Below are 15,246 nucleotides of genomic sequence, written 5' to 3' on the forward strand. Positions count from 1 at the left end.
TCCCCAGCAACCTGCTCAAGCAATTTCTGAATTGGGCTGTCTCTTGAGCCTCTTGTGTTGTCTGTTCCGAAGTGGAAGGCTCATTTTCAGAGGGGTCCTGCAAGACCTAAGGTATATAGCTAAGATGGGGCCCTCCAGCCATCCCACCTACGTCCATCATCTCCTCAGATCTCATGAGCTAAGCGGGGCCGAGAGAGGTTAGCATGTGGATGGCTGGAGCATCACAGTCTTTGAGAGCTGATTTCTTTAGTTATGTGTCTGGTTGAAGGATAAATAACTGGGCAGAATCTTCAACCCCCTGTAAACAGGGTCTTCATAGACAATTGTTAGTAACGTAAAGGGGAAAAGGGCCCATCTATCTCTTTGATCTAGCTGGCTTTTCTTTCATTCCTTCTTTTCACTTTTCTGTGTCCACGTGCCCTATGAGCATTGGCGAGGGTTAAGTAGCCAGTGATTCATTAGGTCGGTAAATTGCAGGCCAGAGATGTAAATGTTCAGGACAAAATAGGACCCAGCTGGGAAAAATAAATACCTTCCCCTCGAATAGCCTGGTGGTGACGTGGAGCTGGGATGCGTCAGGGGAGCCAGCCCACGGCGTCCAGAGCTTTGGGCACCCCTGGGTAACAGCTGCAGAGGGGGAAGCAGCAGTTTGTCACTTGGCCGGATGTGCAGGGTGCAGCTGTAATGGTGGTAGTATGGAGGGCAGCTCTTGGGCACAGGCTACCTTTGTATTCGTTGGGGGAAGGGTTGAGTACCCCCCACCGAGTGTCTGGTGAATCAGCATTTGGGCACACTCCCGGGCTTAGCTCTGTGTGTTGGCATCTGTGTGTGTTGGTGTGGATTTGTGCACAGGTGTGTTCTTGTGTCTTTGTGCAGCTGGGGGTGTGTCTAGGCATTTCCACGTGAGCGCACGTGCAAGAGCGGGTGGGGCTGTGAGCGAGCTCTGGGTGGCTGTGTGTGTTTGGGAGTGGGCGTGTGTGTGCACACAGGCAGACAGCTGTTTGTGCGTGGGTGTGTTTCTATGTGAACGCGTCTGCTTGTTTCCGGGGTGCTGTGTGCGGGGCGGCTGTGGGAGCACACCAGCCTGGCTTTCCCAGTGAACTCAAGCTGAGTGACATCAGCTACTCTGGAAAGTGCTTGGGGCCAAAACCCAACAACAAAAGAATGACGTGTCTTCCCACCCCCCCACACCCCCTCCGAGCTCCTGGGAGCAGAATAACCGCTCCCCCAGCGCAGGCTTGGGGAAGGAGGCAGGAGCCCTGCTCAGTGGATTGCCCCCCGCCCAAACTGCGCCTGGCTCTTCTCCAAGAACACACCCCTTTAGTCTGGGGCGTCCTACTGGGAGCAACTTGGCTTGGAGCCTCCTGTACTCTTGCCGGGCTGCTGTCACTGATGCCTTGCAGAGCCCTAGTGGAGTCTGGCAAAGCTGTGACTTGCCCCGGTGCAGCCGGCCCCTGGCTTCCCGCAGGGTGGAGAGTCTCCCCAGGGAGTTTGCAGGGGTGCAGCTAGATGGGACTCACCAAGCCCCAGCAGGGCTTAGAACGAAACCTGGGATGGATTCTCTGAGCCGGATCCATCACTGCCCAGGAGGCCGTTCAGACGCTGCAGAGGCTGGCAGGGAGCCTGGCACAGCTGCAGCCCCGCTTGCATGGCCCCAGGGGGCGCTGTGTATGGATTCCGAATAGTCACCCCGTCTGCCCAAGCCCCATCCACTCTGCCTTCCTCGGCCCATCCTGGAATCCCCCTGCACCCAGAGGTCCTGCAGATCCAGAGGCACTTGCAAGGGAAGGAGTTGACCTCTGCCCTGCACTCCTTTGTGCTGGCGTAGGGGTGCAAAGGGGCAATGTTGAATTGGGCCCTGTGGGGGCAGCTTGTCCTTTGGCTGTTCCAGAGCCCTCATAGGGAACCTGGAAGGGCTGTGCCCGGAGTGTGTCACGCCCTGTGCTGGGCGCCTGTCTCAGTTTATCCTACCTTGGAACAGCATCTCTGACCCTGAGCGTTCAACAGAAAAATCACAAGTCAGGCCCCCGCAGTCATGAGATTTTGTAAGACAACCACTTGGGGTTTCTGAGCTTTAGGGGGTCCCATTTTCAAGCTCTTTTCTGCAACCAGGGAAGCGAAAAACTTCCCCTTTCAAACAAAAAGAAAGCGAGATGAGATTGTCACCTGACTCCAGCCGCTGGGGCTTTAAGAAAATTACCAAATAGCATGAGACTCTGCAACACCTAACGCTGCATACGTTGTATGGACGGTGTTTTTAGTCCTAGCTGCCTTTTTCTGTTGGGAGTGCGGAGAGGGGCAGTTTTCTCTCTGTTCACTTTGCTCCCATGCTTGCATTGCTCTCCTGGGAGGTTACAGACGAAGAAAGGCAGGCTGCATTTCATAGCTGGCACCTTTATTGGGAACCCAGCATGGGGACTGGCTCCACTTGGAATAATTAAGCAGCTCCATTGCTGAGAATTATTAGCCATTGTTGGACTGGGGTTCTGTCACTGACACGCCGGGTGTTACAGAAAAATGGCCCAATAAAAGCAAACTAAAAGTGAAATAAAGTGGCTGTAGCCGAGCAGGGCTGGAAATGAAATTAACACCGTGTTTGTTGCTGCAAGGACGCACTGAGGTTTTAACATATCCAGCTGCCGTTGTGTGGTGCTTTCCGGTTTCACAGCATTTTGCCAACTGATTAGTCTACTCACGGGCCAAGAGTAATTATTACCATGAGCCGCATTTTACAGAGGGGAAACTGGGGCACAAAGCAACTAAAGGGGGGGGGGAAGAGGCTGAGATTATAACTGTTGTATTAATTTAGATGCAATATATGGCCCCTAAGAGTGAAAGGTGTTAACAGGACCTTATCGCCATCTAGCATCAACAGTTTTAAACAAGGTTCAGCCTGCTTAGTGCCAGGGCAAACACACCACTTAAAAGCCTTGTATTAAAGATCCAGAATAAGAAGGAAACAGAGTTAAAGCCTTTGAAATGTAAAGCATCACGTTCGGCTTTCGTTTTAATAGCATTCCGGGTTCCCTTTGCCTTTAGCTGGAGAGCATTTTTAGAAGGAAAAGACATCCCGTCTGGCAGCCTCTGAGTTGGTTTCCGAGATGGTGCCTACTGTCCTTTTTAGGGAAAAGATGAGTTAGTTGAGATGGGCTGGAGCTGTTTTTGGTTAAAGATCAATCCGTGGCTCCCAACCTTTCCGGATGACCGGACCCCTTTCAGGAGTCTGATTTGTCCTATATACTCCCAAGTTTTATCTCCCTTAATAACGACTTGCTTACAAAATCAGACCTAGAAATACAAAAGTGGCACAGCCCCACTGTTACTGAAATTTTTTTGACTTTCTCATTTTTACCATAGAATGATAAAATATAGCAATTGGAATATCAATATTGTACTTTAATTTCTGTGTATGGCGTACAGAGCAGTATAAAGAAGTCATTGTCTGTATGAAATTGTAGTTTGTACTGACTTTGGTAGTGCTTTTTATGTAGCCTGTTGTAAAACTAGGCAAATATCTAGGAGAGTTGATGTACCCCCTGGCAGACCTCTGGATATCCCTAGGGGTACGTGTACCCCTACGCGCACACACAGAATTCTGCTCCTGCCTTTCAAATTTCATTAAAAAAAAAAAAAGTTCTAGCTTTCCAAGTGTGAAGAAAACCTGCCCTAAGGGTAAATTGCTTGTGGGTTGTCATCCTGAGTTTACAAACTGCCTGAAACTGCTGCTTTGAAAAGTATAAACTATCCCATTCCTCTCAATGGCTGTTGACTCTGAACCCTACCGCTGATCATTTAACACTTTTGACATTTAAACTATTTCACTGATGAGTGATTTTAGCAGAACTCTTCAGCTAATAGTCATAGCCCACACTCCAGGACTGCCTCCCATGCTGTCCCAAAGAGGGAAGTCAATATCAAAATGAATACAGGGGTCACGGTGCTGATTGCATCCTTTAATACTCGCTGCTGCAGAATTTTTCATTGTCATCGCAGGGACTTTGCTCCAGAGTGTAGGACCAGCGTGGTATGGGGTCTTCCGAGCAGTGCAGGCTCCTTGCTTTAAAATAATACTTCTCATTTATATAGTGCCTGCTGCCCATGGATCTGAGAGCACTTGTGGATAAATCTATACCCAAAGAGGGTGCAGGGTTTGGGGAAACTCCCGAGGGGTTACACGTGTGACATGGGGGGCTCAGGAGAGCAGGGCAGAGATTGCCAGTGCTCACCTGTGTTACTACACAGCGGGGATTTACTCTCTTTTGTGCTACACGTCACTAATACTAGCCTCAGCTTTCAGATGGGGAAACTGAGGCCTGGGGAGAGAGGACGTGATTTGCTGCCAGGCCACACAATGAGTCAGATGCTGAGCTGGGACTAGAACTCATGGGCCTGCTTCTCTCACCCCTAAATACTCTCCCCTGCTTTCTGCTGTGCCACCCTCTAGTTACTCAGCATGTCTCATGCACCGGGGCCATCTTGGGCAACATGCTGGGGCCTGACCCCGAGACCTCCCGAACTAAAAGCATCAGCTGCTATCACCTGAGCCAAAGCTCTCCAGCTGAGGCTGTCACAGGCTCCGGGAGGTGACACGCCCTGACCAATGGGTTCCGGCCCGTTCAGCCACTAACCGCCTCTTTCTCTTTTCTTTCACCTGCCAGACAATTCTTGGTCTTGGATTCCGAAATTTTGTAACTTGAAGGAGTTCAGGAAACGTCAGCACAGGCAGTACGAGGAGGCCACGGGGAACATGGTGCACATCAAACAGAAGCTGTATCATAACGGACATCCCAGCCCCCGACACCTCTGAGAAACGCCTTCCCCTCCAGAGACTGCAAAGCGATTTTAGAACTGGGCTTTTAGGGGAACGCCTGTGAGTTTGCTCCTCTATGGAAGACAGTGGAGGACGCCATTTTATTTATCTAGGCGGGGTGATTCTGAGGCACACCGCGAATGCACAACTAAGCCAGTTCTGGCTGCAAGGCAGCCAAGACATTGCACTGTGTTCGTTTTATTGTCGGACTTCTGTATATATGTTTAAAAAAAGGGCGGAGGGGGGAAAGATTTGCATTATACTTCCAAATCCCCCTCCCCACTGTTTGAAATTCTCCTGCACCGTCAGTGCACCTCTTTTGGGATCTGCTCTCCGAAGAGGTTAACGATGCTCAGGCGAGAGCTAGAAGCCTTTCAACTTGGTTTGCTCCATGATGTTTCCTTTCTGAGGCTGACTCATGCCGCCGCAGGTTTGGAGGGGGGCTCGTGCTGGTGCGTTTCCAAGGTGCAGTGTCCCTTTTCGTTAGTTATTTTTTGCGGTCAATGAAGTTCTAGAAATACACAAATGATTCGTTCTTCCTCTTGGTCTACAGCAAAACCTGCCTTAAGCAAAGGCCCCCTAGGAAGCTGCAAAACCAACCAATGGGATTTTAGCATTTTAAGAGGGCTGCTCCTGCTCCATCTCACACCAGTTTTATGTTGGTGTCACTCCATTGACTTCACTCCGTATTTACACCACCATGAGAGGAGACCTGGAGCCAGGGACTTCGGTGGGGTTGCTCCGGGGGCGAGAGAGGAGAATAAAACTCACTGAGATAAGTGGAGTTGCTTACACGGTGTACGGCAGATGTAAGGGGAAAAATCAGGCCCACCATTTGCTATATAAATGTTAAGTCATTCACCACCCCCCCTGGGAGGAAGTGAAGTATCACCCCCATGTTACAGACGGGGAAACTGAGGCACAGAGAAGGGCGGTGCCCGTGAGTCGGTGGGAGTAGGCCCTGGAGACTCCCCTCCCCTAGCCCCAAGCTCTCAAGCAGTTGCCTCGCTCTTTGCATTAGTTCTCTGAGGGGCTGTTAGTGGAGGTGAATAGATTTGAAGCTAAACCCCAGCTCCAAGCCCCCCACTGCCGGATGGGTTCAACCAGAGCCTTGGGTCACAGCCTGCACCAGGAGGTGGGGACCTTAGCATCTGATCGGACTCAGGCCTAGCTTTAGGCTTAAGTGCAGGTTTCAGCGTAGCGATTGAGGGTTGTAAAAACGCATTCACGTCCAGAGAATGCCCTTAACATGCTGGCAGTGCTGCCTGAGCTAAGGTTACGTGAAAGTAGCCCCTGTGCATCGATACATTTCTGGCAGGGGACACAGGGAGCACTGTAGCAAACTCAGTCAGTTGGGCACGGATGGTTCCACTGATTTTTCAATGGGACCATTCGCAGAACAAGCTTCTAACTCAGTGTGAGTAAGGGGCGAGGGGCCGGCACCAAGAACTGAAGGGTGAGTCCTTGTTTCTACTGAGGTCCTATTGTATTACTTAGTGGGCTTGAGTTTAATGTTGACTTCAATGAGCTCTACGGCTGGACTGCAGCTCAGGCGCTGGCCCCTTGCCGTCAGTGGAGACTGGCTACCAAGCTGTCTTGGATGGTTTAGACACAACAAATCCTGCATCTGGACACAGGGTTAGACCAGCTGACCCTGGCGGGACTTTCTAACCCTGTGATTCCATGATGCCAATTTACACAACCCGAGGATCTGCCTTTCATTTTTTGTAAGATAGAGAACAGCCCCGTGGAAGGAAATGAGCTTTAACTCCGCCTTCGACATGGTGCCCGCCACCGTAGCGAGCGGAAAAACGGTGATCCCAGGCCAGGCTGCATTAGAACGGTAGCGCTGCTCTGCACATTGATTTGCGTTGCTGTTTACTCGAGACGCAACTTCCAGTGCCCAGGGATGGCTCATGCTGCTCCAGCCGTGGGAGAGTTTCAGGACAGGCCCTGCCTCTCGCGCAGAGGAAGCGAAATCCTCCACCATGCATGGGCCCATTTTCCTTCTGGCCTCTCTTCCATACACAGACTAGTTTAGCTCCCCCCTCCGTGAGCAATGGCAGGCTCGGGGAGTGAGGCCCAAACCTGGCTAAGCCCCACGCCGTGGAAAAGAGCACATCCTCATAGCACAGGGTCTGACCGCCCCCAGGCCACTGCAGGCAGTGGCAATACGCAGTGAATTTAATGCACTTTGCTACAAAGCATATTCAGCCAAAAGCAGCCGGACCATAGGCACCTCTATGCAAAAAGGCCGGTGCACCCCTTATGCCCGGAGGCTGCTGGGTGCAGTCTCAGCACAGTGAATTCATCCCCTCCAGGGCCATTCTTATGTATGTTACACCCGCATGACTTTGTTGGCCTGATTCTCTTCTCCCGGTGGTTTCAGAGGGGTGGGCGGTTCCATGAACGTCACTAGAGCTACTCCAGATTTACCCCAGTGTATCAGAGGTTGGAATAGGGCCCCCTCCCAGGAGGGGAAAACGTGTGCGATAGCTGGGCAATTGGTGAATACTGCGCCCTAGGAACCGAAGGGTGACATTCACGCCTACAGAGCGCGAGCACCCAGCCTAGCCTCCGAGTTTACAGGCACTCATGGTCGTGCCGGACTTTTTCCGCCTAGGAAGCATCACAGGCAGTTACAGAGAAGCAGTAGGTAAAAGAGTGCTGGTTCTTTGGTGGGTTTTTTGTTTTTAAGAGCCCCCCAGTATCACCCCCACGAGCATTAATGGGGTGTGAATTCCAAAGCGTTTTGATGGCGCAGGCTCGAGGCCCACCCCATCACCAGCGCTGGGCTCCCCTGGCCTTGGCTGCCGACGGCTGTGTGCGGGCAAGCGTTCCGTTGTCCAGTTGAGCCCGTTACTGTTGCTTGCAGCTCAGCCGTTTGTGACGTCTCCTGTCCCGGCGTCCCCTTCCCCCTGCACGTGTCTGTTTTGCTTCTGCTGGATGTTTGTGTGGGGCGTTTGCCCCCTGTTTAATTGTCTGACGTGTAATAATAGTGGCTTGTTCGTTGTGCTCGTGCCTCTGATCCAGTCTAAAAACCACAAGGGTTCAGACAGCGAGAAGTGGGGGGGGCCTAGGTAGTAAGGACTAGCTGCAAAGCAGGGCTGAGGGTGGGTGACGAGCAGCTGGGCCCTTGGGAACAGGGGAGGCCTGGGCACCAAGCTTAGTGTAGCCTGTGATGGCAGCGACAGAGGGACGGGGGCCTGTCCTGAAACTCAGTGCTCAGGAAGCAGCTGCTTTGGAGAAGGTTTCAGCAGAAGGGGAATTTTCTGCAGCCTCAGGAGGGGCTATTTTTAGAGCAGACAGAGCTTAAAACTGTCTCTCTGCATTTGATCTCAAGCGCAGGGACTGGAACTAACGGTTTCCCCTGTAATTTCAGACCAAGAGGCCCTGGGATTCTGCCACTTTCAATAAAGAACAGAGGCCTGCTGCTGTAAGGGCTGTGTAGCAAAGGAGACAGGCCTGCTGACGTCCCCCCAAGCCTGCCAGCAGCCCCTCTTTAAAGTCAAGCCTCCTGTGCCCAGCTCTAAGGACCAATCCCCAGCTCCTCACTGAAATCCCTGCAGATCACGGTAGTTCGACTCAATCCTGCCCAGCCCTAGTTCTGGGCTTTGCTTTTCTTACTTCTTTCTTTAGGCTTAAGAGGAGACCCAAAGGCAGGTCTTTGTTCCTGACAAGCCAATCGGCTCCTTTTGTTTAGTTCCCCCTCCAACCGCATCATCACCCTCCCTGACGTCAGGTTTGGTGTCTGCTGAGCATGGAGGCTTACAGGTTAGGAAGAAGTGGCAGGCAATGGGTTTAATGGTATGGAGGTCAATGGAGCCGCACCAGGGCGATAGGGTGGCTCACTGGTTAGAGCACTCAGGAGAGCAGGGTTTTATTTTCAGCTCTGTCGCAGTCCTGCTGGGTGACCTCGCGCAAATCACGTCACTGCCCCGTGCCTCAGTTTCCCCATCTGTGAAATGGGGGTGATGATACTGACCTTTATAAAGTGCTTTGAGCTCTACTGCGGCACAGCACTAGGGGAATTAGATATAATATTAGGGAGGGTTTTGACACCTTAGTTCTACGCACAGGTCCTCACTACAGAAGGAAAAGAAATGCCTGAAGAATCTGCTAAGAAACCAAAAGGGGGATTCGGGTCTGGGCTGAGCACCAGCACGAGACCCGTAGCTCATGGGCATCACCGTTTTCCCAGTCGCACTGGCCCACGGGGGGGGGGGGGGGGGGGGAGGGTGTGATCTCATTTCCTTACAGTAGAATAGCAGGGGGCCAGTCCAGCTGAGATCAAAGCCCCATTGTGTCAGGTGCTGTACAAACACTTAGTAAGCGACGGTTCTCCCCCCAATGGGCTCATAGCCCAAATGGTGGCAAAAGAGGCAGAGGGAAGTGACTTGCCCCAGCAGCTCAAGGGCAGAGCTGGGATATTGAGCCCAGTTGAGTACTCTATCCACTAGGCAACGCTGCCTCTGCATTAGCTGATATTTTTTTTGGGGGGGGGTGTTGGGGAGGCTTTCAGGATGGGAGCTTGACAATGGTGGGAGTCAGGAGCATTCTGGAACAGCTGCTTTAAAACCTTGTGTACACTGGGGAAATTATGCAGCTATTTCATAGACATGTAGGGCTGGAAGCGCCCGAGAGCAGACATCCAGTCCAGCCTCCCACGCGCAGGCAGCTCAACTAAACCTAGAGCCTCCCTAACATGTTTGTCTAATGACAACGATGGGGCTTCCACACCCGCCTTTGCAGAGCTTAATTGCCGTTAGCGTTAGAAAGCTTTTCCTGCTATCTGACCTCAATCCCACTTGCTGCAGATTCCGTCCATTATGTCTTGTCCTACGTTCAGTGGACATGAGCTCAAAGGTGCATAGTCCTCCTTGTGACAGCCCTTAACATATTTGAAGACCATTATCAGGTCCCTCCTCAGTCCTCTTTTCCCGGACAAAGCATGCCCCAGTTGTTTAACCTTTCCTCCTAAGTCAGGTTTTCTAACCCTTTTGTCCACCTCTTTCTTAAAGCATGGCACCCAAAACTAGACCGTCTGAAACCAGCGGAGGCCTCAGCAGTCCCCCCCTAGATCTGCCGTGTCTTACACACAACCCTCCTGTTCATTCATGCTAGTGCCAGTGGACGCCGGAGGCTCTGTCTACACTGCAAAAACAAAGGTGTGTTCTAACGTAGGTTAAAGTTACAGTGAAGACACAGCCACTGGGGTGAGCAGCTTGAGTTACACTGGAGGCGGCAAACCAGCGTTAAAAGCCAACTTGCCGTGTCTTCAATGCTGTTTTAACCCCGAGTTAAGAGCACACTTTTTTGCAGTGTAGACATCCCCTCAGTGCCGCTGGGTAAGCTCTCAGCTAACCCTGCTTACAGCGGCTGTCATTAACCTGGGATGTCAAAGGCCAGTGGCCGCCTGTCACAGCTTAAGTCTCACTGAAACTCAATGGGACTTAGGCACTTTTGAAAATTGTGCACATTCAGGACAGGTCTTGATGCTGCAGACGCCGCTGTTCTGAGGCAGGGCTCTGAAATGTAGGCGAGCTATTGGAAAACGCTGGGGCTGCAAAGCATGCATGCATGGGGTGGCGTTTTTGTGTTTCAATACCTAGGGCAGGAGCAAGGAGTGCAAAAAGGTCAGGCCGTTGGACTTTTAATAGGCGCTGTGATTCTGAGCTGTCAGTTCACTGCGGTCTGGTGGAGCTTTCAGGGTAAGATTCCAGTCGTGTTGATGTGTCTGTCTGTGGGTAAAAGCGTGTGTTAATCTCTGCCTGGGCTGGTGTATGAATATGCACTCCCATTTGTATCCCATGCTATTTTTTTCCATACTACCCTCTATTCTATGGCCATATTTATTTTTAACTGTGGTCGCTCATTTTGTTCCCTTCTTCAAGCAGAGCACTGTGATTTTATGCTAAGGAATGATGCAGGCACCGTGAGTGATTAGTGTCACCCCAAAGGCCTCAATCCTGTGAGGTGCTGAGTACCCTTCGTTCACAATGACTGAGGCAGCAAAGTCTCTTCCAGGATCAAGGCGATTGTAATAATGCTCCACTATGGGGACACTGTAGCAAAACTTGAAGTAATACTTCCCCCAATTTTTAGTCCCTCTCTACCTGTTTTCTACACTCAAAAACAATTTTGCACACATCAAATAGAGAAGTAGGCTCAGCATAGGTTGGTATTTCCCGAGAGACAGAGAGAGATTACACTCTTACGGATTTAATCCTGGAATAATCTCTCTTGCAATCTGAAAAGCAATAATGGCTAATTTTCTTTTTAATGCGCTTGCATAAATGAATGTCATCTGCATTTTGTATTCTCCTGGAAGTTGGGCTTGGAGCTGTGCTGTTTCTGCGCTAAGTGAAGGGGCGGGTGAGCAGCTCCTACTGAAAGCTTCAGCAAGCTTTATGGGGCAGGGCGGGGGGAGCACACTGTGATTTTTTTTTTTGGGGTGGGGTGGGGTGGGGGGGAAGTCAACGAGTGAATGTATTTCAGCCAAGCCTTCCCTTTCGATAATGTTTGTATAATAGGTGATCGATTTAGCCGCCTGAAACCAAGCCCGTCCTTTGCTGTTTGTCAGTAAAATAGTTTTTTGCATGTTTTGCATCTGACTGGTTCTTTCCAAACTTTTGCAGAGCGGGAATCTTTAAAAGGAAGCAGCTTATTCCAAACACAGGGAGGCGGCTTCTTGTCAATATCACTCCCCTGCCCACAGGGGTGGATAGGGGATATTGACAAGGTGGCACTGAGCTATCAAGGTGGTGGTGGGCATCAGTACAAAACCCCTCAGTGCCTCTGTTATGTCTTTCTCCAGCATTATCTGTCGAGGGGTAGAGACCAAACCTCTTCCATTGTTCAATATGCTAACAGCATCCTCTGCTAATACTCATACCCTGGCCTTAGAGTGAGTGTCTAATTATATACATATATTACCACACACCCACAAAGCAACGGCGTCCTCCTTGCTGGCAGAGGATTTATAATGGTTTCCATAAAACCATTCCATTTCACACACACAGATATGATCGGTCAGCCCCATCCCAGCGATCAGGGTCAGCTAGAAATGAACACTAGCTAGATTCACCATTGTTCTAGATCTCCAGAGAACACTCTACAGACCAGCTCTCTTTGAGGGCCGGAGGTTTAAGCACAGGACTAAGAAATAGGATGTTATAAGGTCTAGTCTACCTCTGGGGGGGCACTCCTTGATGGAGCTGCTGGGCCTAAGATTTTGAAAGGAAGTTTGGAGTGCAAGTGGCACTGAAAATTGCAGCCTCTCTGCCTCCGCTTCCCCCTCTGACAAATAGATCTGATTCTCCTCTCACTTATTCCAATGTAAATTGATTAGCGTTACTCTTGAGTTACCGGTGTGTGAGCAGAACCAGGCCCTCATTTGGATTAGGGTTACCATATTTCAACAATCAAAAAAGAGGATGGGAGAAGCCCTGCCCTAGCCCCGCCCTTGCCCCTTCCACTCCCTCTCACTTCCCGTCCCCCTCAGAACCCCCAACCCTCCCCCCCACTCCTTGTCCCCTGACTGCCCCCTCCTGGGACCCCTGACTGCCCCCTCCTGGGACCCCCGCCCCTAACTACCCCCCAGGACTCCACCCCCTACCTAAGCCTTCCTGCTCCTTGTCCCCTGATTGCCCCCTCCTGAGACCCTCCCCTCAGCCTAACTTACCCCCTAGGACCTTACACCCTACCTGTCCCCTGACTGCCCCAACCCTTATCCACACACACACCCCCCAGACCCCAGGGAGTCCCACGCCCCATCCACCCACTCCCCACCCCCTGACAGCCCCCCCCCGAACTCCCGACCCATCTAAACCCCTCTGCTCCCTGTCCCCTGACTGCCCCCTCCTGGGACCCCTGCTCCTAACTGCCCTCCAGAACCCCACCCCCTACCTAAGCCTCCCTGTTCCTTGTCCCCTAACTGCCCCCTCCTGAGACCCCCCCACCCTAACTGCCCCGCTAGGACCCTACCCCATACCTGTACCCTGACTGCCCAAAACCTTACACTCCCAACCCCCAGCCAACCGCCCCCCGAACTCCCGACCCATCCAACCCTGCTCCCTGTCTCTTGACTGCCCCCTCCAGAACCTCTCTGCCCCATCTCCGACCCCCTAGCCCCCTTACCGTGCCGCTCAGAACAGAGTGCTGTGGGGCGGCGCGCTGGGCAGCAGGGGAGGGGGAGCAGGGGCAGGGGCAGGAGCTCCAGACTGCTGGAGGCCCGATGCGAACGGCCGGCCGGCGATCTGCGAATGCAGGGGGGGGAGGGAGAGAGAGAGAGGAGGGGAGTGGAGGGGGAAGTGGAGGAAGGGCTCTGGGTGCCAGAGCCCTGTGCGAGTGGCACGATCCGGCCGGCTGCCCTGTCAGCCATGCGCGCTCTGCATTGGGGGGGGGGGGGGGCGGGAAATCCAGACATTTACAAATTCCCCCCGGCCACTATTTTTAACTCAAAAAAGCCGGACATGTCCGGCAGAATCCGGCCGAATGGTAACCCTAATTTGGATTCATTAACCCATGCTTATTAAGTGTTTTGACCATGAGACGGACTAGGTGTTACTCGCCTCCTGCCTTGGAGATTTTTCTCCTGTACCTGGCTTTGCTTGGAACAACTTGGAGCATGCAAGTCACATTGAACAATTCTTCTGGGTCTTTTCCCCCAGGGAGGAGATGTTGGGGCATGATTTGTTATACATGCTTCGGCAGGCAGCTCGGGGGCATAGACTCCTGGCTCCGATGAGACCAAATGTGAAATCAAAGAGTGGGGAAAAAACCCAACCCGTGCAGTGAAGAAATTCAGAGCCTCCAGGTCTAGCAGAAACATGGGGGGAAAACCACACACAAGCAGCAGACTGAAGGCTGGTTTTGCTGGCACTGAAATTGACTAATAGCAGCTGGCACCTTCCGTAAAGGTCACATTGGAGGTTAGGAAGAATATGGGAAGCTTTTTCCAGCTAGTTCTTCATGGAGGAGAGGTGCATTGAACGAGGAACAAGGGCTAAGTCTGAGCTAAGTGGGCGTTGGCACCCATTGCAGCATGTAAAATTAGCCTGTAAGTCCCCCCTTCCCCCCCCATGATGGAAGGGGACCATTTCGCTTCATGGAGACACTGCATCGTCTGAGCCCATCACCAGCTCTTTAGGAGACAATGCTTCTGGTTATAGGCACGCAGCATTAAAGACCAGGGAGTTATGGGGAAGGAGGGAGAAAATGAGCACTCGTCCCTTTGCCCCTGCAAAGGCCCATGGTTGCGGGCAGATGGCCATATGTATGCACAGCAGTGTGCAAAAATCACGCTTCAGGCCCTTCCACCCAGCACAGCTGCCCCTGAGCTCCGAGCAACATGCTGAGCTGAGGAAAGTTCGGGACGTTCCTCCCGCAAACGCCCTTTGCCCGTGGAGTTGGCAGGCCTGGAAGTGCAAGGCCCGGTGCAGCCTTATGTTGGGCACATGCACCTTTGGGGGCAGACAGGTACAGGGGGGGTGCACTGGTTGATGCTGCTTTTTGGGCTGCACTGAAAATAAATAAAGACGTGCCAGGGCTAACCTCCTAGCAGCACTGCTCAGAGCCCTGGGATTCTGCAGCACTGCTATTGCAGGGCTCCAACTGCAAGAGGAATGTCAACCGCTAAAGGGAATCTACCACCTGGCCGATAGTAGCAAGCAGAATGCACATTCTGCAAGGAATCAGTGTTTAACCCGGGCTGTTTCACTGCTCTGGAGCACGGGGATAGTTCGCTCTCTCTGTATGCCGTACAGAGCCCTTGTACCTCCGCTGTTGGCTTTGATCTCTTGGACTCCCTTATTAGCAAGCTGCCATGGAGCAAGACATGCTGCAAGTAGCAGACATGCCCATTTCCGTATGGATCCGGGCTATGCCACGAACGATCACAGAGGTTAATTGAACATTTATAAGGACAACAAGCATATCCAGTGACGAGAAATAAGGATTAAGACTAGAGCTTTGGAAGGTTTCTAAACTCTACAGCATGAGCTGACCTCCAACAGATGGGGATGGGGAGAAATTTTTCCCTAGGGGCTGGTTATTCCATGACAGCCTTCTGCCGTGTTTCTTACACCTCTTTCAGAAACAGCTGGGCCTGAGCATTGTCACGGACAGGACATTTCCCCCCCCCCCTCCCCGCTGCTGTTAACAAGCAGGAAGTGAATTGTTATTCGTATGGCGCTGTTGGGGTTACTAGGCCTGCCTGAGCCAGAGTTCTTCCATGTTTAAACTCTGTCCTTCCATGTTTAACTCTGATCAAACTCAACAACCAAGGACAGGAATTGGAATGTGTAAATAGCTAGTTAGCAATTACGACCTTGTTCATACCAGGTACCAAACAATAATGATGAGGTTTGCATGTTTCTAGCTGGGGAAGGGGTAATAAACTAAGGGCAAACAGAACCAAATAACAGTTTAGGGAG

At 51.8% G+C, this 15,246-nt stretch overlaps 1 protein-coding gene across 4 annotated transcripts in view; it reads left to right on the forward strand.

Annotated features, from left to right (window-relative positions):
• Window positions 1-11,410, forward strand: part of TMEM240 (transmembrane protein 240) — a 35,986-nt gene extending 24,576 nt beyond the window's left edge. For all 4 annotated transcript variants that reach the window (XM_065575079.1, XM_065575080.1, XM_065575078.1 and 1 more), the window contains one exon: window positions 4,659-11,410. In XM_065575079.1, coding sequence (XP_065431151.1) covers window positions 4,659-4,807 — 149 coding nt within the window. In that variant the 3' untranslated portion in view covers window positions 4,808-11,410. The remainder of the gene's footprint in view (window positions 1-4,658) is intronic.
• Window positions 11,411-15,246: the final 3,836 nt, after the last annotated feature.

This window comes from Chrysemys picta, chromosome 21, assembly GCF_011386835.1.
Source record: "Chrysemys picta bellii isolate R12L10 chromosome 21, ASM1138683v2, whole genome shotgun sequence".
Classification (NCBI taxonomy): domain Eukaryota; kingdom Metazoa; phylum Chordata; order Testudines; family Emydidae; genus Chrysemys; species Chrysemys picta.